At 33.0% G+C, this 23757-nt stretch overlaps 2 protein-coding genes across 3 annotated transcripts; one reads left to right on the plus strand and one right to left on the minus strand.

The window, feature by feature from the left end:
* On the minus strand, positions 1-18402 carry LOC132757412 (male-specific lethal 3 homolog; the record flags this gene model as incomplete). 2 transcript variants are annotated; one of them, XM_060748686.1, is given in 10 exon segments in its annotated part: positions 1-85; positions 522-1198; positions 1873-2019; positions 3851-3990; positions 5524-5613; positions 6149-6211; positions 6980-7106; positions 9066-9158; positions 10022-10104; positions 18210-18402. In XM_060748686.1, coding segments are annotated over 10 exon segments (1604 nt in total), but the record flags the coding sequence as incomplete, so codon positions are not given.
* Positions 18397-23117, plus strand: LOC132757413 (small ribosomal subunit protein eS1). Its single transcript, XM_060748687.1, has 6 exons — positions 18397-18557; positions 20041-20144; positions 20815-21128; positions 21624-21706; positions 22298-22407; positions 22952-23117. Exons 1-6 carry the CDS (start codon positions 18496-18498, stop codon positions 23065-23067), a joined length of 789 nt encoding a protein of 262 aa, XP_060604670.1. The 5' UTR covers positions 18397-18495; the 3' UTR covers positions 23068-23117.
* Positions 23118-23757: the final 640 nt, after the last annotated feature.

Genomic DNA, 23757 nt, shown 5'->3' on the forward strand with positions numbered 1-23757 from the left:
TGCAGGAATTGTTGGACAAGTTTCTTTACTACACCTAGTCTGTCCTCATCCAGATCCATCTCACTTAATAACTGGGGCAACTTTACTGTAACATAACATGGTATCTTAATTTTACTTTAAAAGTTTTTGCAAAAACATATAAACATTTTATTAAACTAAATATTGAATCAACAAAACTATTTAAGCTGGGAACAAAATTAGTGATTTTCATAAAATTGTAGGTAAATAAAAATATCTTCATTTAAAAAATATTACACCTAGAGGCAATGTGACTTTTTTTCAATGAATTTTTTCACAAAATTCTCTGCAAGTGACCTACAATTAATGACCCACAATTTCTAAATAAGCAGTAGAGTTAAATGGACAACTTTCCAATGTTCTCCCTGTTGAGCGAAGCTAGTGATCTTAAGATTGTAAATGATAAAAATATTCAAAGAAAAACTTAAATCATTCAGTAGAAGGTTTTCTTACTTTCCGTCTTGTCAAATGTTAGATGATATTAAAGTAATATTTTCACATACCAAACAATCGTAGAAGATGTTGTGAACCATAGATCATACATGGTGGTGTTGGTAGTTTACTGAGGGCTTCAGGTGGTGCTAACTGCCAATGTAAGATGTTTGCCAAGATTTCTTCCCTACCATTATCACCAAGACTATCAGTGGAATCTGGGGCACCTTTCTCTGGATTCTTGTCGGCACCATTTTGTCGTGCACCAGAAATGTTACAAGGGATCAACAAAGGTGGTGGTCTCTCATTCTTTTCAATTTTAACAACAGGTTTCGCAGGCTCTGACATAATTGTTTCTGGTTTCGACTGTTCGCTATCACTCGAATCTTCACTAGACTTTCTGTAACTACGTAACGCCCTGCGACGCAAACCCTCATCCTGGCGATCTGATGAACGCCTTTTCCTAATCAGCTTTGCATCATTTTTGCTACAAGATTTTCCTCCATTTTGATGTTCTTTCTGTTCTGTTTTAACATTAATGCGTTCATTTTCCGATTTCTTCGGTAAGTCTGGTACTCTACTTCTAGTAACTCTTCTCGGCGTTGTTTGAATGTCAAATGTTATTTCATCATCCTCATCAACAACATTGGGAGACAATTTAGGTAACTTTGGCCATGGTTCGTCAACATTATGCTGATCAGATGTCCGCGATCTTGGTGACCTTAAAAGTGGCGAATCTTCACCGGGACTGAAAAAGGTTAATAAAATCAGTTAATAAGATTGATGACCTATATTCTAGCTAAGCTATAATCACAAACAACTGTTTTCCATTCCAACAATTTTTTAATCCAGTTATTCACCTAGAGTAAGATGTATTGATAAAGTTTAGTAGGCATATATCTGTAAAGTAAAACTGGAATCATTAGATAGTTATGGTCAATTAACAAATAAATAGAAGAGGTTAATCTTAAACAGTGTGTTGTAAATGTACAAAATAGATTCTGTCAATATAAATGACCCACAAAATTACTTGTATAGAATATGAACAGTTCCTATATGTCTGTATGAAACAGTTCAACAAAAGTCATATTAAGAAAAATTTATTTCCCTTTGCAAAATTACATGTCAAACTTGTGATAAGTTTCTTGATTAACAATTAAACTGTAAGGTAAGATAACAAAGTTCCAGCTTTTTTGTGGGAGGAAAACCTACATACATACTCTGTACATTCTAAAAGCCACAGAACGGCACCAAATTAAAACTAGTAACAGTCCTTTAAGGCAGCTAGAGACAATATAAAGTTGCACTTTCATTGATATTATTAACCATTTAAAAAAAAAAATTACTTATACTACATGTACTTAAAACAAAATACTAGTCATATTTGGTTAAAGAAACATTTATAATGATAATTATTTTTACATTTTTTGTTTGGCAGGTGATTTACTCTTGAAGGTGTTCATGATCTTGAGATGTTGGTCTTTTTCTCCCTCGTACAACAATGTTACAGGTAGGACAAAATCAAAACAGATCCTTAACCCATCCACAAATTCTTTACACATTGGTAATCTGAAATATGCAAATATCATTTTGTAATCAACAATTCAATAAATGTAATACAAAAGGATTTACAAAAATACACTGTTACATATCTATGTCTGTCTCTGTTGCTGTTTAAAGGGGTTTTAAGCTTTTGCTGAAAGTGTTTAATTAGATTGTGTTGGAAGCTACAACCTCATTTAACAGTCTCTCCACCATTCCTAGAACCAACCAACCTGTACAAAACAATCTTCAGGCTCCTGGAATCACCGAACCCACACAGCCTTAGATAACTGGTCCAAATTGTTAATCACCCTCAGGCCTCTCACACCCTCAAACAAAAGCTTTAGAAGCTTGTCATATCCATTAACCCATTACTTCATATACACGCCTTTTAACGCCCTTTTCACCCCCCCCCCCCTTTTTGTTGTCTCAAATGATGAAAAAATGCCTTATTTAGGCCCCAAACACTTGTTTTTGTTTGAGAAATGTTGTTAAAAAAAATGACCTCTTTTTCGGCGCGGCCCCCCAACCAAAAGATACAGAAGGGGGTTGCCAGAAGGGGGATGTGCCCCCTTCTGTTTTGGGGGGTTTGAAGGGGGGCGGAGTCCCCCTCATCGCCAAGAAAATTTTGGACTTGTGAGAGGCTGTAAATGACCCCAGATTGATCATAAGGTAACGTGTAACCAACGCTGAAAAGCATTTGACTCTATCTCAATCCATTGATAAGTTGCAGCACTTTGAAATCAATTTTGATGGAAAAAATCAACGCAAAATAGTGATTTTTGGCAATTTTGAGATGTCCCCTCGTTGCCATGGTAACAGAAAATTTAAGTCTGAGCATGTTGTTGCAAGGACAATGGTCCAGTCAACATTTGTGCCAAGTTTGATTAGTGTTGAAGCAGTTTTTATAGTATTATAGCAATTTGAACTTGTAACGGGAGACTTTTCAATGAAAACAGCCATTTTTCACAAAATGCTCATGAAGCAATGGGTTAATGAAAATTAAAACATCTTCATTCCTGACGTTTTGAGATATAAATTAATAGTTTGCATTATATAAAAGTAAACAAGTACATGTATATATTTTTTTTTTTTATCCATTATATTTTTGTCCATCTTTTCATATTTAGATCTCAGCATTCACACATTTTCATAAAGGTAAATCCTTTTATGGGAACAATGAAATACACAATAAACATTATACAAAAGGTTTTATCTCAACACTATGGGAACATCGACCTGACCCCCAGAATTGGAAATTTTTATGATGTTTTATACAAATGGTGAAAAACATATTGTATACATCAAATAAGACAAAGAAATCAAATATCTGGTTAATTAATAATTAAACTCCTTTTGTATTTCATTGACAAGCATATATTACAATTTGGAATGCTATATTACAATTTTCTATGGCACAGAGCAGTTAAAATATAACAAAGTAAGAATATTTTACTTCTTTTATTTTTTATTCCTTGGAAATTTTTCCCCTTGAAATTGGGGTAGTGGGGATGGGACCCATACTTTTGAGCATTGGGAGCACAACTCAACATCGGTCATCTAAATGGGCCAGAAAAAAAAACCCTGTACCAACAATTTTTCAGAAAGAATATTTGACCCCCAATATGCTGGAATCAAACCAGAAATAATTAGCCTTTGCTTTTAGTATAATAGAGCCAAACGTGCTTACCTGACCAGCCTTTATACTGTTGGTAGTTTAATTTTTGTCGAAATCCCCTATTCAAATGGACTGTTCCCAAACAAAATTCAAACAGGGAAAATTTCTTACATATATTCAGCAAGTTAAGACTTTAATATCATAGCAAAGGTGTGTTAGCATATATATAACATTACTTACATTCTATCAATAGCTATTTTTGGTGGATTATGACAAAGATAGGAACGATCATAATTTGTACTCCAGAAATCCATCATGAAAGTCTTCACAAAGCTCTCCAATACTGTGACCACATTAATATCTGCTGGTAACTTCACAACCTGCAACATATAATCACCTATCTATATTATCACAGAGTTTAAAGTATGGCTTTATTTTCTTTGTTTCCTTTTTTCCTGATTTTTTTAAACTTGGCCGAGTATAATTTCATTTCACAAAGGGCTATAATTCAAAACAAGAGGACCATGATGGCCCTGAAATTGCTCACCTGTATAAAGGCCCCTGGGCCAAGGCCAATTTTAAACCAGGGGCTTTTATTTGAACAAAATTGGAAGACAACCATTCTCTTTTGGGTTTTTATAATACATATAGGGAAAAAACAAAGACTCCCCCCCCCCCCCCCTGGGAGGGGCCAATTTTGACCCTAGGGCTTTTATTTGAACAAACTTAGTAGACACTCACTAGAAGATATTACATGCTTAGTATCTAAACTGTAGCTCTTTGGGTTTTTTATAAGAAGATTTTTTAAGTTTTTGATATACACATATAAGGAAAATCAATGACCCCTGGGGCTGGCCAATTTTAATCCATGTGCCCTTATTTGAACAAACTAGGTAGACACCCATTAGAACATGTTTCATGCTAAATATCTTAGCTCTAGCTCTTTGGGGTTTTTAAAATAAGATTTTTTAAGTTTTTACTACATACTGTGATACATAAAGGGAAAAACAATGGGGCGGGGGCCAATTTTTACCCCAGGGCTTTTATTTGAACAAACTTGGTAGACACCCACTAGAAGATGTTTCATGCTTAATATCTAAGCTCTAGCGTTTTTTAAAAGAAGCTTTTTTTTTTTTCTTTTGGTTGCCATGGAAACCAGAGTTCTGCTTGGCATGAATTATTTGAACAATTTTTCAAGTTAACTACCAAAGGAACATTCCTGTGAAGTTTGGGTGAAATTGGCTTCGCAGTTTATGAGGAGATGTTGTTTAAAGTAAAAGTTAAATTTTTAATAATTAAGCATATAATTATGCTTATAAAACAATTTTCAAACATCGAAGAATATGTAAAATATGACTGCAAATATTTGTACATATTATATGTAATCATTAAAATATATGCATTTATTTCTTATTGCAAAATTTGACTTAGACTTTATAGAAAATAAATTTTTATTTACCTCCCTTTATTTACATGAAATGTTAAATTCGGTAATACCTTTATTATAATGCATTTTGGAACTTACAATAATTTAAGAATCATATTTACGATTTAAAACCATAAAAAATGTGTTACAGGATCTTAAAATAGTAGAGGAAAGACTTAATATTCAACTTGATGTACACTATCAATTTATCATTTTTGTCCTTTTTAAATAATGCAAACAGAATATTGAACAATCCTTCTATATACTTTAGAGGACAATATTTCTGTAAAATTATGAACCTGATAAAGGTATTGTTTAACATCAAAACATTTAACTTAATAATTATAAGTAACAAAGTAAGTTGTGTTTACTGTTTAATGTTTGTTTGTTTTTGTTTTTTGTTGTTGTTTTTTTTTGTTGTTTTTTGTTCCCTCTGTCCCTTCTTTCTTTCTTATTTATACCATATTTATGATAAAGTAGATTTTACCTTTTTGTCCTGGTTAATTGCAAAATAGTCTTTATCTAATACTGCTTTCAAACTGTCTGGTATTTCTATATCTACTTGTGGATGAAGCCTCTGTAATATTAAAATTTTAATATTTTATTCATTTATAATGAAAAATATACTAAAGGTTCTTTTCATTTCAAAGAAAAGTACAAAATGCAAGTTCAAAGCAAGATTCTTTGAAAAATTAATACATCAACGGATTAAACAGAGTGAATTCAAATGAATTAGCTCAGTTTTATTTAACATCACTGCAAATAGCTGGTGAAACATGAAAGACAGTACCAATTAAATAATTTATCAAAATTATTGTTTTTTTCAAATGTGTATTGATCATTAATCAACAGAAAAATATCAGTGATACATCTATACTGTCTCTACAGATGACAGCTCTTGCATAAAATCAAATTTTTAATCAATATAATCTTATAAATGACCTCAAAATAACAACAAACTAGCACTGATGTTTACACTACAATAAAAGATATGAAAACTTTCAAGCACTGTACTAAGGACTATCAGAAAACCTTTAAACAATTCAGTTTATTAAAATCTTCATTACAAATAATCATCACAGAAAAATATTATACACTTCGTCTTATGATACCTGGGATTTTCTCAGATCTTCACCTTTACTTTCACTACCTATACTGTCCGTTTCCGCTGTGCTCTGAAATTATAATGATTGTCATTTTATTACATTTCATGTACATGATCTGTTAAATTCTAACCTACTAACATATCAAATGTATTGGATGACTATCAATAATATTTTATACCTTTAACCCAAAACCTGTTGAATTTGTGTTGAATTTGGAACACTCCATTCAAAGTTAATGGAATTTCAGTATCAAATTACAAATATTGAGCCACATACAGTATAGAGCCTTGTCAGACTACATGATAATGCAGGCTAGCCTGACTCTATCTTGGTGGCAAAGGCTTATCACTTTCAATTTCAGCAGGTTAACAAACAATAATAAGATAACAATTTTATACTGCTCATCATATCGCTAACCACATTACAAAAGTTTATTAAGTTAAATATCTACTTCCAAGAAAAGATTGTTTTGTTTTATATTTTTCCTGTTTATTTTACTTACAACATAAATTACCTATTCAGGCTATTCTTTTTTTTCATATTTTGCTTGACCTTAGAATACATGTACAACTTAATCCCTTTAAATAGTTAAGGAAGATGCCAGAGGTTGTCTATTTTACTACATGCAAAACAATCTCCTGCAAAGACCTACAAGTCTTCTTATAAGTTGCAAGTATTGTCCCTGCATTCCTTGCAAATGTTAAGCCAACACAGGTGACTGCATGGCTGACTGTATCTCAGCAACATGGAATAATGGCCACAAATGGTCCAAGACATTTTTTTTCCCCAACTAATGGAGAAAATTCAAATTATAATTTTGAAAAGAAACAAACTTACCTCATCTTCAGTATCATTAGTATCTGTAGTGTTTTCTTCTTCATTTTCAACATCTTCAAATGGTGGACTTCCATTAAATGCCTCTGTAAGGATCTCATGGATACGCTTCCTTCGCTTCTTGTTCTTGCTGCTAGGAAGTAAATAAAGTAAAGATCCAGCGCTATCTACAAACTTTCTCGAATAAAGTTCCATCTCTACTACTAAACTTCTTGAATAAAGTTCCGGCTCTATCTACAAAACTTCTTGAAACTAGAAATGTGTCCAAAGGACTTGGGTGCCCCCCTCCCCACACTCCACCGATTTGTCAATAGAGGTCTTATGTCTCTAGGTCAAAATTTTTTTTGCCTACATGTGTCCAAGTTGAAAACTAAAAATCTTATATTAAGTAAAGGACAAATACTACAATTACTGAATAAATCCACAAGAAAATCCCAAGGTGCATAAGTAGACATGCTGAGCAACATTCTTGTAAACTGTTAGGCCTACAGGTCAAATACTTTCTGAGTTACATGCAACACAAGTTGAAAATTGGAAATTTTTACTAATTCAAGGGCAATAACTCTAAAAATACTAAATATATCCACACAAAAATTCCCAGGTGCACAACTACACATGCTGATCAACATTCCTGTAAGGTTTCATGACTCTAGGTCAAATATTTTTTAAGTTACATGTGACACAAGTTGAGAATTGCAAATTTTTACTAAGTCAAAGGCTTTAACTCTAAAAATACTAATTAAATCAACAGGAAAATATCCAGGTGCACAAATGCACATGCTGAGCAACATTCTTGTACGTCTTCATGACTCTAATTTAAATACTTTTTTATTTACGTGCGACACAAGTTGAAAATTATTAATTTTTACTAATTCAAGGGCAATAACTCTAAAAATACTAAATATATCCACACAAAAATACTCAGGTGCACAACTTCACATGCTGATCAACATTCCAGTGAGGTTTCATGACTCTAGGTCAAATATTTTTTGAGTTATGTGCGACACAAGTTGAAAACTGCAAATTTTTACTAAGTCAAGGGCAATAACTCTAAAAATACTAAATATATCCACATGAAAATACCCACATGCACAACTTCACATGCTGATGAACATTCCTGTAAGGTTTCATGACTCTAGGTCAATTACTTTTTGAGCTATGTGTGACACAAAAAGAGAACAGACAGACTGATGCACAGACGGACAAGGGTAAATCTAAATGCCCCTACCCCTATAGTGGGGGCACAAATAGTTCAAGCTCTATTACAAAACTTCTTGAATAAAGTTCCAGCTCTATCTACAAAACTTCTTGAAAATATTGAGTGGAGGAAGACCTCAGATGCCCTTTCAAGCATTATTTCAGGCAAGAACTAGCACCTGAGTAAAACCACTGACTACCTGTAAGCTTCCTGTATATACTCATTACTGGATAGCTTTCTCACATGAAAGAATTCAAAGTCCCTGTCGGGATTTGAACCCAAACTGGCACAAAGGTGAGGGACAAGTGGTTTAAAGTCAACAACATTTATCAGTCGACCATGGACATACATACTTGTGAATTAACTACACTCTTGCAAATTTACTATAATAATGTGAAAAATGATGAAAAAAAGTTATAGATGCATACCATTTTCTATGCATAAAAATTTCAATTCCCAAAGGAGCATAGTCTATTATATACAGCATATTAATATAATGAGTGTAGGTTCCATTATGAATTAATTGAACATATTGAATATTATTATATTATACCAGCATTTTCTTCAAGTTCAACAAATTTAGAAAAGAAGCTATATGAATATAATATTTATTTATCACATTCCATAATGTATCATTTTTCCATTTACACTCTTTGCTCTGCACTAACATCTTGCACAACTTTTGATATTTGTTTATATAATTAATCCATATGACATCATGTCAAAATATATGCATGCCAGTGCAAGCTTAAATGGAGTCACAAAAACTGCACAAGTATGTGATAACTGACTTACACTCAAGAGCTTAATATGAACATGTGAGTATTGTCTTACTTGAACAATAAAATACTAAAAAATGCCAAAATAAGTTCAGAAAAGTAAATAACTTACAATTTCCGGGCTACTTCAGAAAGTTGTTTCATGAGTGTTTTGTTTTCTTCCGAACTTTTCAACACCAACTGTTCTCCAACAATACGATCCCAACTGAAATCAATGAACACCCTTCATTAATTATCAATACCTCTTAAAGTTTCTTTTATCTCAAAGATTGAAGGATTATATTTCATATAAATAATGTAACACAGCTTCAAAAACTTCAACTTTTTTTATGGTGCACCAACACAATTTAGGTCTTATGGCGTTGAAACAGGAAAAGATGATTTTGGCTCCCCTGGCTATTACAAAGTTAAAGCAACACCAGGGGTCAAAACCACCTCACAGTCACCTGCTGGAGCTAAGATATGCATACTATACTCAAGTAATTTGACCATGGTAAAAAGTATAAGATAAATCTTAAACCAAGTATTTATAATCTGTAAAAGCATGTTAATATTTAATGAACACTCTTTTCCTTTTATCATATGATACCTAAACCTACCCTGGTTTCAAAACATCAGTATGAATTTATGATCACTAATTTGTACTTTTGACAAAGTCTGAGTGAAGTATAAACACAGGCTCCATTCATAACATTTGAGCCGTGCCATGACAAAACCAACATAATGGGTTTGCGATCAGCATGGATCCAGACCAGCCTGCGCATCCGCGCAGTCTGATCAGGATCCATGCTGTTCGCTATCAGTTTCTCTACTTGTTTTAGTGTTTGAAAGCGAACAGCATGGATCCTGATCAGACTGCGTGGATGAGCAGGCTGGTCTGGATCCATGCTGGTCGCAAACCCATTATGTTGGTTTTGTCGTGACGCGGCTCATTTTTCTTTTTTTTGCATGAAAGAACACCTTATCTCAGATCTTATAAGGTTCTCTTGAACATTACAGGGTCTATGTTCAGCATGAGAAAACTTAAACGAATATAAGATTAAGAAAATTTGTTTGTTACATAATCACCTATTATTCCAACGTAGAAAATGTATATGATAGCCAGGTTTCTTTTTTCCATCTAAGTCTTTATACACTGTTGTATCAAGGATCTGAAAGTCAAGAAAAACATTTTATCTAAATGACTTTAAGCAAATTTAAAATACATGTATTTCACAATACACAATGTACTGTAAATGACAAACTCTGAGTTTGTAAAACAAGAAGGACAACTCTTTCACGCAACTTCGAAAATTATTTGTAACACTTTGATTTTTAGGGATGTTACAAATAACCAGACACTTCATGGGTTGCCTGATGACAATTGCATACAGATATTCCCCTGCTCCTGTATTACCAGATTCACAAACCTTTGAAATTTTATTCTTAGAATAACTCTTTGTTCAATTAAAGAAATTCTAACTTACATTGTATATCTGACTAACAGATTTGATATTTAAGATTTTTTTTTGAAATTATTTCTGTTGTGAGACTCTTATTATCAAGATTTGGAATGGCCTGTTTACTAACCCTTATACTTCAAAACATTTCCCTATATTCACTTGTTTACAAATTGACAGTTGGAAATTCTTTTAGAGATAAAAAATTCTTTTGAACAGATTACCAGTACTACAAATTATAAGTTTATCATTCTAGACATTTCATTTAATTAAAATTATGTTTCATTATAAATTATTTTACATTTATAAACGGGATTAGGTAATATATTGTATGTATTGATATATAAGTGTACTGAAACAGTTAATATTTTATGACATACCAAAAGCAGAACATACATGTACCTTTATATTAAAATTTATTATAATTACCACTTTAGTTTATTTGCTATTTAAACATTAAACAAATGAATGGAGTTGATTGATTTATCACTAGACCACAATGATAAATGCAGGTGTTAATAAACGAATCACAACAATACAACTTTAACCTCTGACAATGTGTGTTGACAAGGTATTGGTTGGATTAAAATACCTGAAAAGGGTGTTAAAAAGTACAGCAAGTTTTCTTGACATATAAGCCAGTCTGCATAGCTCACTCTGTTAGAATGTGAAATTTGTAATCTCAACATTGTGGGTTCGATCCCCAAGCTAGCCTAGCCGACAAAAATTACTAATCAGTCTTTCAGATGAGTCTTTAAATCGAGGTCCTGTGTATGAGTGCTTAAACACTTAGCATGTTAAAGACCAGGAGAAGCTTCTGGAATTGGAGCACCTTTCTGGGTAGTCAGACAATTCTCTCCCTTACCAATTCCTTCCTTGATGTTTCCTCCCTGGCGGTTCTCTCCCTATTTTGGGGGAGAACCGTCTGCATACTTGCAAAAAGCAGACAGTTCCTCCCCATTAATATTTTTATAAGTGATGGGTAATAATTGCTATAAAAAAAATATTTTATTGAAGAGTTTAGATGTTAAATAAATGTGTAAGTTTATTATTAATTGATATAAATAAGAGAGAGAAAAAAGAAAATTATTGAAGAATTTAGATGTTTAATAAATGGATAAGTTTATCATTCATTGATATAAATTAGAGAATTCTTTTTTATTTTATTGAAGCACGGATTTATATTACAAGGATTGGACACTATCGTTTAGCTTAAAATCTCGTTGCGCGCATGCGCGGAATAGCACATCGGATAAAGGTGGACAGAATGAGAGATGGCAGAACGCGCGGAGTGCGACATAAGACAGATTTTCACTAGAGTATGTGGTGTTATTGCAGCTTTGTGAAAAATTATACACAAATGAATGTATTGATACAGTATTATTTTGTGCCGCTAAAGTATTAATATATGAAAATATGCCGATAGAATGCTGCAACGCTGAGTTAAAAAAGTACCTAATCTAAAAAATATTCGCCTATTGTTTAGGCATACTCACTACACTTTGACGCCCTTTTACTTCAAGCACAAATTATTACCGCAATTCAAATTAAGATAATTATTTTTTACATGATTTAATGGTTGCATTGCAAAAAAATGTTTCTTGATTGCTTATTAACTTTTAAAGAAATTCATGTTTGAAATTTGTCTATTTCTGTGAATTATTTCCAAATAATTTGTACATTTTTTATTTGATTACGGTATTACCTGAAATTGAATATTATTAGTATAAATATAGTAAATATTCTACTTATTAGTGTATTAAATATATTTTCAGATCATTCAAGACAAACGTTCATATATAGATGAATTCATTAGATTGGCAAGGAAGAAACTTTTATTGGCATACAGAAGAGCTGTTTTATAATATTATTTTTTATTTTGAAACAGAATGATTTTTTTTCATAGTTATCCTTCACGTCAAATGATTTATTTGTCATATGTTTATTTTCATTATTTTTCAAAGAAAGCTATACATATTTAGATGTATATTTTCAATTTCATTTATAAAATTAATGTTCATAATGAAAATACATTTACATTGTATTTATATATATCCTCCACGACTTTTTCCCTTCTATAACAGGGGCCGCTAAAAGGCCCCTTCACATTTCTAGAATTGCATTTTTTTTCACAAAGCGGCAGAAAAAAATTCACAATATCAAGAGAAATTTCACAAAATGTTTGGACTCTGTCTTCGAAATACATTGTTAACCTTCCGCTAAAACTTAATTTTTGCCAATTGCAATAACAAAGAAATAGTTTTAATCAAGTTAAATGGTTTTTGGGCATGTTAACCAGGTTAATGTACGGACTTGAAGCAGATTTTACACAGGTCAGAAATTATAATCAACCATGTCCAGTTTCAAAATGTCACGAAATACCAAGTAATATGTCATTTGTTTTTCTTTACAATTTTATGACATATCACACTTTTTCACAAAATGAACAGGCACAGGCCCCTTCACAATTTTGGTAAAAAATGCCCTGTCCTCTTCAGAATCATTTTCTTATTACACGTACCATGGACGGTAGTTAAAGACCGGGCACATACAAAATATATACATTCAAATTCTATTTGTTTTTTGAAGATTGCAACAATTATCACATGTAACCTGGTAATGAAAGTTTGAAAATAAAGTTTTTCAATTATCACTTGTTACCTTGTAATTAACCCCCTTCAAAAGTAATAAAACTTCAAAGAAATTTTTAAAAGCCATGTGTAAAAAATAATCAACATTTACTTGTATTTCGCAAAATACTTACTCAAACTGTAAATATTTTTATTGTTTTCTAGCGTTACATTAAACAAGAGGGCCATGATGGCCCTGAGGTCGCTCACCTGTATATAGCCCCCCACCCTCCCCGGCCCAATTTTTACCCAAGGGCTTTTATTTGTTTATTTGAACAAACTTGGTTGACATCAAAGTTCTTTTCTAAAAGAAGATTTTTTAAGTTTTTACTATACACATATAGTTAAAAACAATGACACCCCTCGGGCAGGGCCAGTTTTGACCCTTGGGCTTTTATTTGAACAAACTTTGTAGATATTTACTTAAAGATGTTTCATGCTTAATATCTAAACTCTAGTTATTTGGGTTTTTTCAAAGAAGATTTTTAAGTTTTTGCTATGTATATAAGGAAAATCAATGACCCCCGGGGCGGGGCCAGTTTTGACCCCAGGGCTTTTATTTGAACATACTTGGTAGACACCCATTAGAACATGTCTCATGCTAAATATCTTAGCTCTAGCTCTTTGGGTTCTTTAAAAGAAGATTTTATAAGTTTTTACTATATGCATATAAGGAAAATCAATGACCCCCTGGGGCAAGGCCAATTTTGACCCCAGGGCTTTTATTTGAACAAACTTGGTAGACATTCACTAGAAGATGTTTCATGCCAAATATCTAAGCTCTAGCTCTTACGATTCTTTAAAAGAAGATTTTTTAAGTTTTTACTATATGCATATAGGGAAAATCAATGACCCCCGGGGCGGGGCCAATTTTGACCCCAGGGCTTTTATTTGAACAAACGTGGTAGACATTCACTAGAAGATGTTTCATGCCAAATATCTTAGCTCTAGCTCTTTGGGTTCTTTAAAAGAAGATTTTTTAAGTTTTTACTTTATGCATATAGGGAAAATCAATGACCCCCTGGGGCGGGCCAATTTGGACCCCAGGGCTTTTATTTGAACAAACTTGGTAGACATTCACTAGAAGATGTTTCATGCCAAATATCTAAGCTCTAGCTCTTACAGTTCTTTAAAAGAAGATTTTTTAAGTTTTTACTATATGCATATAGGGAAAATCAATGACCCCCTGGGGCTGGGCAATTTTGACCCCAGGGCTTTTATTTGAACAAACTTGGTAGACATTTACTAGAAGATGTTTTATGCCAAATATCTAAGCTCTAGCTCAAACGGTTCTTTAAAAGAAGATTTTTTAAGTTTTTACTATATGCATATAGGGAAAATCAATTACCCCCCAGGGTGGGGCAAATTTTGACCCCAGGGCTTTTATTTGAACAAACTTGGTAGACATTCACTAGAAGATGTTTCATGCCAAATATCTAAGCTCTAGCTAATTGGGTTCTTTAAAAGAAGTTTTTTTAAGTTTTTACTTTATGCATATAAGGAAAATCAATGACCCCCTGGGGCGGGGCCAATTTGGACCCCAGGGCTTTTATTTGAACAAACTTGGTAGACATTTACTAGAAGATGTTTCATGCCAAATATCTAAGCTCTAGCTCTTACAGTTCTTTAAAAGAAGATTTTTTAAGTGTTTACTATATGCATATAGGGAAAATCAATGACCCCCGGGGCGGGGCCAATTTTGACCCCAGGGCTTTTATTTGAACAAACTTGGTAGACACTCACTAGAAGATGTTCCATGCCAAATATCTTAGCTTTAGCTCTTACAGTTCTTTAAAAGAAGATTTTTTAAGTTTTTACTATATGCATATAGGGAAAATCAATGACCCCCTGGGGCGGGGCCAATTTTGACCCCAGGGCTTTTATTTGAACAAACTTGGTAGACACTCATTAGAAGATGTTTCATGCCAAATATCTAAGCTCTAGCTCTTAGGGTTGTTTAAAAGAAGATATTTAAAGATTTTTCTTTCGGTTGCCATGGCAACCAGAGTTCTGCATGGAATTAAATTCTTTGAACAATTTTTAAAGGTGACCACCAAAGGAACATTCCTGTGAAGTTTGGATGAAATTGGCTCAGTGGTTTATGAGGAGATGTCATTTAAAGCAAAAGTTAACGGACGGACGACGGACGGACGCCGGACGAAAAGCGATCACAAAAGCTCACCCTGTCACTTTGTGACAGGTGAGCTAAAAATATCAGAAATGTCTTTCTATGTACAGGCATTCAAATAAAAAAAATAATTGAAATATACGAGTGACATTAAAAAGACCGGAATCAAGACAGCCACACGAGTGTACTTTACTGTTACGATGATTGTCTACTTCACTGCACCGACATTTGAAAACAGATTTACAAAAAAAATAATAATGATATTAATGATGAAGGAAATTTAAATATTCTATGAAAATGGCAATATTGACAATATCAGCAATAGCTTGTATTAAAAAAATGAATAAATTTACTTCACTATGAGCGAATTGTAAAGGCCGCAATACATTACCCGTAAAACTTTTGTGTGTCAATTAATTTGACTACATAACCCAATAAATCTTAAGTATTGCATCTTTGATCATCTTTGAATAACTTACATCAGCTTCTTTTTTATTTTGAAATTGAATTTATTATGTTACCGTAATAATAAATGTCAAATACCTGCGTTTTATATAAAAAATGTAAATTTACCGCGGATATCGTCAAGTTAATTTTTTAATCGTCATTGCCGACAGATAGTCTGTATCTTTAACAAATAAATTAGATATTTGAATTAAACAAGTATTTATCTTGAAAATAAACTTTAAATTTCCAAAACCGGATAATAAATGGAAAAGCTATATGGTATTTTGTAAAGAAGGTATCCGGGTCAGCTCGGCCCTAAAACGTACTCGGCCCCCGAGTCAGCTCGGCCCTATTCCAACTCGGCACGGGTCAACTCGGCCCACTTTTCAATTGATAATATTTAGGTTTGTGTTATCACTATTTATTGTATTGTAATTACAGGGTTCTCGGGGACGCTTATTTCGGCGTCCCGGTACGCATGTTAATTACAGCTGGACGCAAATATTTCAGAGCAAGGATTCCACGTACGCTTAATTTTGCCTGGGGACCCATAAACATTACCGATTGTTTACAACCGCAAATACACAAATGCGTCAGCGCGTGTCAGTCTATAGATAGGTGGTCCTATGCACATCGACCCGTGAAGCGATTAGCCAATCAGCGATAACGCTTCCGATCATAATCACGCTAATTGATCAGACTAATGTATACACGTGCTGTACATGTAATTACCAGATATAACAGGAGGTGATAATTTTATATGTTTGATCAACAGTTGATTGGAAATTAGCAAATTTTACCGACAAAAGGATAAAATTATCGACTATTTACGCTGCAAGTTTAAAGACGGTTTTCTCAAATTACAAATGAGTGTAATTTTGAATGATTGTCGAATATTTTCGGCATTTTCTAGGCACAATTTTGCTTTAGTTTCATTCTTGCAAAAACTTTCTATAAGAGTATTAAGAATTTAAGATATTGTGCCGAAATGCCAGGACAACAAACCAAAATACACATACGCTTTTCTTTGATATTTAGATTTAAACCCGAACATCGGCGATTTCACGTTCGTCAGAAACCCTAAAATTTCGCAAAAAAATTTGGTTTCCAAGCCAAACATGCGAAAGAATTTTCCCTTAATTATTTAATCAAAATTAAATCTTTAAATATCGATCTTCAATTTAATCCTTTTGAAGATATTTGCTAAAATAATTATCGATCGGATGAATCTCTTACACACTGTGTGAAGCTGTACACGATTTTCCTTTTCATTCCGCTAAATGCTGCCTATATACATTTACGTTTTTTTTTTTTACAAATATAAACTTTTTGTCTTTAGAGTGCACTTATTTAACCAGAATAAAATTTGATTTGGTATAAAAGTGAAAAAAAAAAACGATTTCCATGTGTTGATGCAATTTCATAATAAATATTAACAACAATAAACAATAATTATACTATGTAGTTCAGAGTTTCTTTTGAATAACTATAAACTTTGGAAGTCTCTTGAAGATTCAAAATATCAGCAATACTATTGTGAGCATTATATGACTAATCTGTAAACATATTAATTGCGACACGCTTTTGGACTCCAACTTTTTCAGGGTTGGGAGTCCATGGACTCCATGTTTTAAAGTCCTAGTGAGAACCCTGAATTATTTATAATACATGGATTGACAGTTTCCGAACTAGCAGCAGACAGGCATTCTTATCAGTAGAATAGTGAGTAAAGATAACCGATTGCGTATCTCACTGTATTTCTGACTCGTGGTAGGTTTAACCGTAAATTTAAATACCTTCAGTGTCCAACTAACTCATTCATTCAAATTTGATAAGTGACCACCTGCAATTAATTAGAAGCTTATGATATTAAGTAAACACGTTTTTGTTTCTTATTTTTTGAATAGTACTTTTAATACAAACAAAATGCATCTAAGGAAACACATTTTCATTAGATCTATATTAATTTTATCGAATCTGCAAGACAAATATAAATAACTTTTTTTTCTAAATTTATATACTTTATTTCCGTAGAAGTAGATCTACAATGTAAAATTATATAATAATAAGATATTTATCATTATTCATTTACCTTAACAACATGCAAAGCAAAGTTAATACGTTATATATATTTTTGTAAAGTGGGCCGAGTTGACCCGTGCCGAGTTGACCCGTGCCGAGTTGGTATAGGGCCGAGTTGACTCTTTTCCGTTACAAACGGGCATTTTCGCTTAGCGCCGGTAAATTATCAATCGATGTACCTTTATCGGGTGCAGGATAAGATATTTAAGCATTTATATAGGGTTAACTGGGAGTGTCCGATCCCTGTAATATAAATCCCTGATTGAAGTAAATTTGAGGGAGAACTGTCAGGGGAGGAAATTGTTTTGGGAGAATAGTCCGTCATTCAACATGAACAAATTTATAGCAGGTGGTACATTTTGCAAAATAATGCTAGATTATATAAATAAATCAATGCCATATATGACACGAAAAAGCGTAACTGGTACAAGTGACAAGACCAGAGACTAGAGTAGACCAGTCACTAGACTGCCAGTCTCAGTCTGTGTCCAAAAATGACAAAGTTCTAAATTATAAATAATTTATAAAACCTTGGCTTCATATATAACACGAGCTTTTGTGGGATCTGGTTCAAAGCAAAGTACGCTCTCTCCTGGAAGAAAGTTGAATTTTATCCCTCTCGTCGACATACTGAACTGATCGTTTCTTTTTCTGTCTTTTTCATTTTCACAAAATTTGCCCACCAAAACAAAGTTAGACTGCGTGTACGATTAATAAAAATTTATGTCATACAAATAGAATAAGCAAGTAAACCAGTCTATTTTAATAAGTTTCCGAATATGACACTTCCGCTTCCTTTTCAGCCTAAATTTAATCATGGCGCAGGGCAAAAATAAAAGGCTCACGAAAGGAGGCAAGAAGGGTGCAAAGAAAAAGATGTATGTTGTTATGCTTGAAATATTTGATAGTGGAGATTTAGTATAAACCTCCTGTGTATTTTTACACATGGATGTATATATATTTACCCTGATATTGACGGATTGAAATGATAGGGCCTACTAGATTTCAATACTGAGAAATATATTTACCACCACAGCCAAGATGGTAGAGAATATTTAACAAGATTTTATGTAGACATGCACATTAATTTGTTGAATTCGTTATCCATTATGAAGTTGTCAGGTTTTAAAAAAATCTTGTTAAGTTGCTTGTTTTAAAACAATGACAAAAACATTGTTCCAGCTCAAATCTGTAGTAGATCTACCCATTATTTTTATTAAATACCACTTGTTGCATAGTATGTATATCGTTAAGTCTTATCACAGGAAAAAAATGTTGATGAATTTTGTGAAGAATCGTCATTAAAATTGATAGTAAATCAGATAGTCCAGTTGCAGACCCGGGGAGGTATTCTGAGGGTCAGGTTCAAGTCCTGGACGTGCTGCACATTTTTCTCATCCAGTGACATTTGGCACTCAATTAGGGATGTGACTGAATTAAGCTCAGAATTATAACAACACTAAATTAAAGCCTGCTTTGGTTGACACAATAATTTTCATTAAAATGAAAGGATACTGGTGCAGTGTTTTTTGTGCCCCCACTATAGGGGGGGGGGGCATTTAGATTTACCCTTGTCCGTCCATCAGTCCGTCCGTTCCCTTTTTGTGTTGCACGTAGCTCAAAAAGTAATTGACCTAGAGTCATGAAACCTTACAGGAATGTTCATCAGCATGTGAAGTTGTGCACATGGGTATTTTTACCGTGGATTTATATAGTATTTTTAGAGTTATTGCCCTTGACTTAGTAAAAATTTACAATACATGGTAGATTATGATTTTTGTCAGATTAAGAAACCCTAATGTCGGACCAAAATTTGAGATGAATAAAATTGTTTATTTTCCCTTCCCGACCCATTAAGTTTAGGGCTGGTTAGGTAGCTAAGAAAAGTTTTTTTTTATGTGCATAATAATAAATAATATGCATATGTGTATAATGAACTATTAAAGTTAATTTATTAAGTGCAATAGTATGTGTACACTTCATGCATTACCATATTCAAAACTGACATATGCAACACTTTATAAACTATGCTAGCTGTCTAAAATATCAGATTAAATTGTACCTATTGTACTCTGAAAGAAAAAAATACTTTCATTCCCTAAGAACCTGAAGAAATCTTTTGGGTAGGGGCAAATTTGTTGGATAGGTAGTGAAGAAGAAACAAATAAAATTATATTTCGGGCCTGGGGGTGGGGGGGAGTATATGTCACAGTCCTTAACATTTCGCTATTAAAGGGAGATGTGTAAGCGACTGGATAGCATTCTGATACCTGTCAACATTAATGATAAAACAACCTTGACGCATGTAGTACTGTAATGTGATTGTTAGCGTTTAAATTGTTTTCATATTTTTATTTGCAGTGTTGACCCTTTCACAAAAAAGGACTGGTATGATGTTAAAGCTCCTTCCATGTTCAATATTCGCCAGATTGGAAAAACCCTTGTTACCAGAACACAGGGTACAAGTAAGTAAAGTTTGAAAACTTGATTCTGTAAAGTGTTTGAAGGTACTGAAATTAGTCTGTCCCAATCGGGAAGGTAAATCTTGAATTCAAAATTACAGTCATCAAAACTGTAGATGTTCTTGAAGGCTGACATCATGAACAAACTTAATAAGTAAAATGATGTCATACAATTAACTTCCTAAACATGGACACATACACATTCTAAAGGCGAATGTATTGTACCAGATTATCGAATTTTATGGCGCTGAAAGGTCCTCTACAATGGTGTAAAGGTCCTGGAATGGTCTTTAATTTTTCCAAATGCCACAGATTTGCAACCCGTGTACTGAAGGCTCACAACATAACGAATGAATGATTATATGACATGTCTTCCTTTTGGTACTAAATAAGCATCATGTAAAATTTTGCTGGTTAAATTAAGGGACCACTGAAGCAACCAATTTTAAAACAAGAGTTGGGACCGCGGCAACAGCATCATTATGAGCAGTATATGGTTACAAGCGATATAGCTATATTATAAAAAATGAATACTGCTTTTATAAAATACTTGATTATCAGTAACAGAAGAGTTACATGTAACTGAAGAATCAAATTGTTGGTTTAAGCTTTGGGTAAACATATTTCTTTTTCTGTATAGAAACATTAGTAATAATTATCTTGTTTTATTTAGAAATTGCCTCTGATGGACTTAAGGGTCGTGTATTTGAAGTATCTCTAGCTGATCTACAGAATGATGAAATCACCTTCAGAAAGTTCAAACTTGTTGCTGAAGATGTTCAAGGCCGTAATGTCCTCACCAACTTCCACGGCATGGACTTGACCAGAGATAAGCTTTGCTCCATGGTGAAGAAATGGCAGTCGCTCATTGAGGCCCATGTTGATGTAAAGACAACAGATGGCTACTTGTTACGTATGTTCTCTATTGGTTTCACAAAGAAGAAGCCATACCAGGTCAAGAAGACATGCTATGCCCAGCATGCACAGGTCAGTAGCTAATTTGCATTACAATATTTGAACTGATGAAAGAATGGCCAATTTGTTGGAGAGTTTGCTTATTAAAGATACTGATCTTCTCATTGAATGTTAATTAATACCCTTCCTTTTCTTCTATTTAAAGTAGAATGTGTTAAAATTGTATCACTTATAAGGCATCTTCCCAATTAAGTGAGAAAAACCACTGATTATTTATTGTATTCATACCTTCCATTGCGAACCAATTTTCTTTGAAAAGAGGCCTTAGCTTCCTTATTTTGGGAAGAATTACTGCTAAAATTGCTTATTTAGGAAGTAAAAAAAAAAGCTTTTGTAAGTTAAGATTTTTTTTAAAAACTGAATGATTTAAAAGAAAATTTCGACTGGGAAAGGCTTTTATAGGCCTCTGTTATAGAAGGTGAAAAATCACTTAGTTATACAAAATAGACCTAAATTAGTCTGACATTTGTAGTTCTGTTGTTAAAGTAATACATGAACATATTTCAGATCAAATTGATCAGAAAGAAGATGGTTGACATTATCACAAGAGAGGTATCTGCCAATGACATGAAGGAAGTTGTTAACAAACTGTAAGTTATTTACACTTTTATTACATTAAAAGCATTTCTTGACAGAAGCAGTCAGTTTTAAGTTTACATGTGTACATAATCTAATTAGTAGCTATAAGCTCGAGGGGCAGCAAAATCAATTATTGCCCAGGTTGTTCCAGAGCCTTGAAAAGATGAGTGAAAATTTTAAGGCGTGTACTATATAAATATACGGTCATTCAATAATTCATATTTCAGTTTAAAGCAGCATGCCTCCAGATTCATACTTATTTTCGTGAACATTTTGAAAATGTATTTAGAAGTAAAATATTGTGAAGTAACCAAAAGGAAGCAATTTATAATTTAGAATATGGTTATACAAATACTGGGGGGAAAAAACAATCTTTTATCACATATTACATTGTAAATTATTATTTTATTCTTTAACCTTTTTACTTTTCCTAAAATCTTAGTACATTTTTCTCAGGTTTGATTTTATTGAAATTTTTTTGCTTATTGGAGGCATGCAGCTTTAAGATTGTTCTTTTTTGTGTAATTTGCTTATTTTATTCTACTAAATGAATTTGTTTTGAACAATGTTTTATAAACTTTTTTGTAATTGTATTTATACAGTATCCCAGACAGTATTGGCAAGGATATTGAAAAGGCCTGCCAGGGAATCTATCCCCTCCATGATGTCTATGTCAGGAAAGTTAAGGTCCTGAAAAAACCCAAATTTGATGGTAAGTACTTGTAATATAAAGATACTGGTTATAATTGCAATTTGGAGGCTGGAGAATTTGCAAGAATTTGTGATTTCCCTCAAACCAGATTGACTTTTTAGGCAACATTTTAATAGATATGTCTATTATAAATGGACAAAAAGTTGACTGCTTGAAATAGTTTGTTTAATTTTATCAATCTTTTGCAAACCATGTTAAAATTTCCAAACTTAAAAAGTCTGACTATTTAAAAAAAGAAAAAAAAACCTTATAATCTATGAATTGATCTTTTCACTAGAACTGTCGAAACTTGGTTGGTTCACCCTTATAATAACCATTCAAGCACATGTTGCTGTGGCTTTTAATTATATCCTGCTGCATACTGAAGATAACCTCCAGTTAGCATGTTTTGATAGAAATTTGTATGTAGTAGTTTGCAATATCATGTTACATGAATAAAAATTTATTATAAACATGACCTTCCATTGAATTGTCATACACCATGATATTGTACTGCATATTCAGCGGTACTTGATTAATAAACAATTATATTTCTATCTTACAGTTGGTAAGTTGATGGAAATGCATGGTGAGGGTGGTACCAAGACCGTTGTCACGGAAACCGGAGAGAAGATCGAGAGAGTAGATGGTTTTGAACCTCCAGTACTTGACTCTGTATAGACTGTGCTAAATAAGTTATGAGGCTTAAAAAATAAAGAGAAAAATCCTTACACTGTGTTTTCTTGAAACAGATTATGGTGGTCAAAGTTATTTATGGTGGTGAAAGTTATTCTAAAAATAGGGAGAGCTTTTTATGCTATATATGTATTTACCTGTGGAAAATCCTTAATTCGGAAAATTGCTGAACTAAAATGTCCTTTTATGCAAGACTGGGACGTAAACAAATATGGGCCGAAGCAATAATTGAGTATCAGAGAATAAATTTAATGTTATACCAATGGCCATTGTCTGGACCACTTGTGTGGTTTGTATTCAATCTTCACTGAAATATTGTTTCATGTAGATAAGTTATGTAGTTGTGACCTTCTGAATCGTCACACATCAAGTTTGTAGTGGTACAATATTGTCCGTGCATCATCTCTACAACTAAAACTGATCTGAACAAAATCTTCACTAATGCAATTGCAATCCAGCCGTTTCTGTTAGGTCATTAATTAAATACAACTTGAGCATTAGTAAAAGTTTGGTCAAATTGAAAAAGTCCTTTTTGACAACAGAATGCAGTTTCCATTTTCAAGTCTCTTCTGGCAATTTGTCATAAAAGTGAAAGCACTGTGGCGTCCGTCTGGAACCTCATTTGCATTTGTCGTAAAATGTCGTCAAACTTTGTGCGAAGTGTTTGCATGTTTT

This window comes from Ruditapes philippinarum, unplaced genomic scaffold (assembly GCF_026571515.1).
Source record: "Ruditapes philippinarum isolate M1 unplaced genomic scaffold, ASM2657151v2 ctg1804_1_1_1_1, whole genome shotgun sequence".
Classification (NCBI taxonomy): Eukaryota; Metazoa; Mollusca; class Bivalvia; order Venerida; family Veneridae; genus Ruditapes; species Ruditapes philippinarum.

Bases quoted from the DNA above. Each gene is read 5' to 3' on its own strand.
- LOC132757413 (XM_060748687.1), top strand. From the start codon at position 18,496: ATGGCGCAGGGCAAAAATAAAAGGCTCACGAAAGGAGGCAAGAAGGGT. The intron at 18,558-20,040 runs GTATGTTGTTAT...TTTTATTTGCAG, and splicing joins AAGGGTGCAAAGAAAAAGAT to TGTTGACCCTTTCACAAAAA. The intron at 21,129-21,623 runs GTCAGTAGCTAA...AACATATTTCAG, and splicing joins GCTATGCCCAGCATGCACAG to ATCAAATTGATCAGAAAGAA.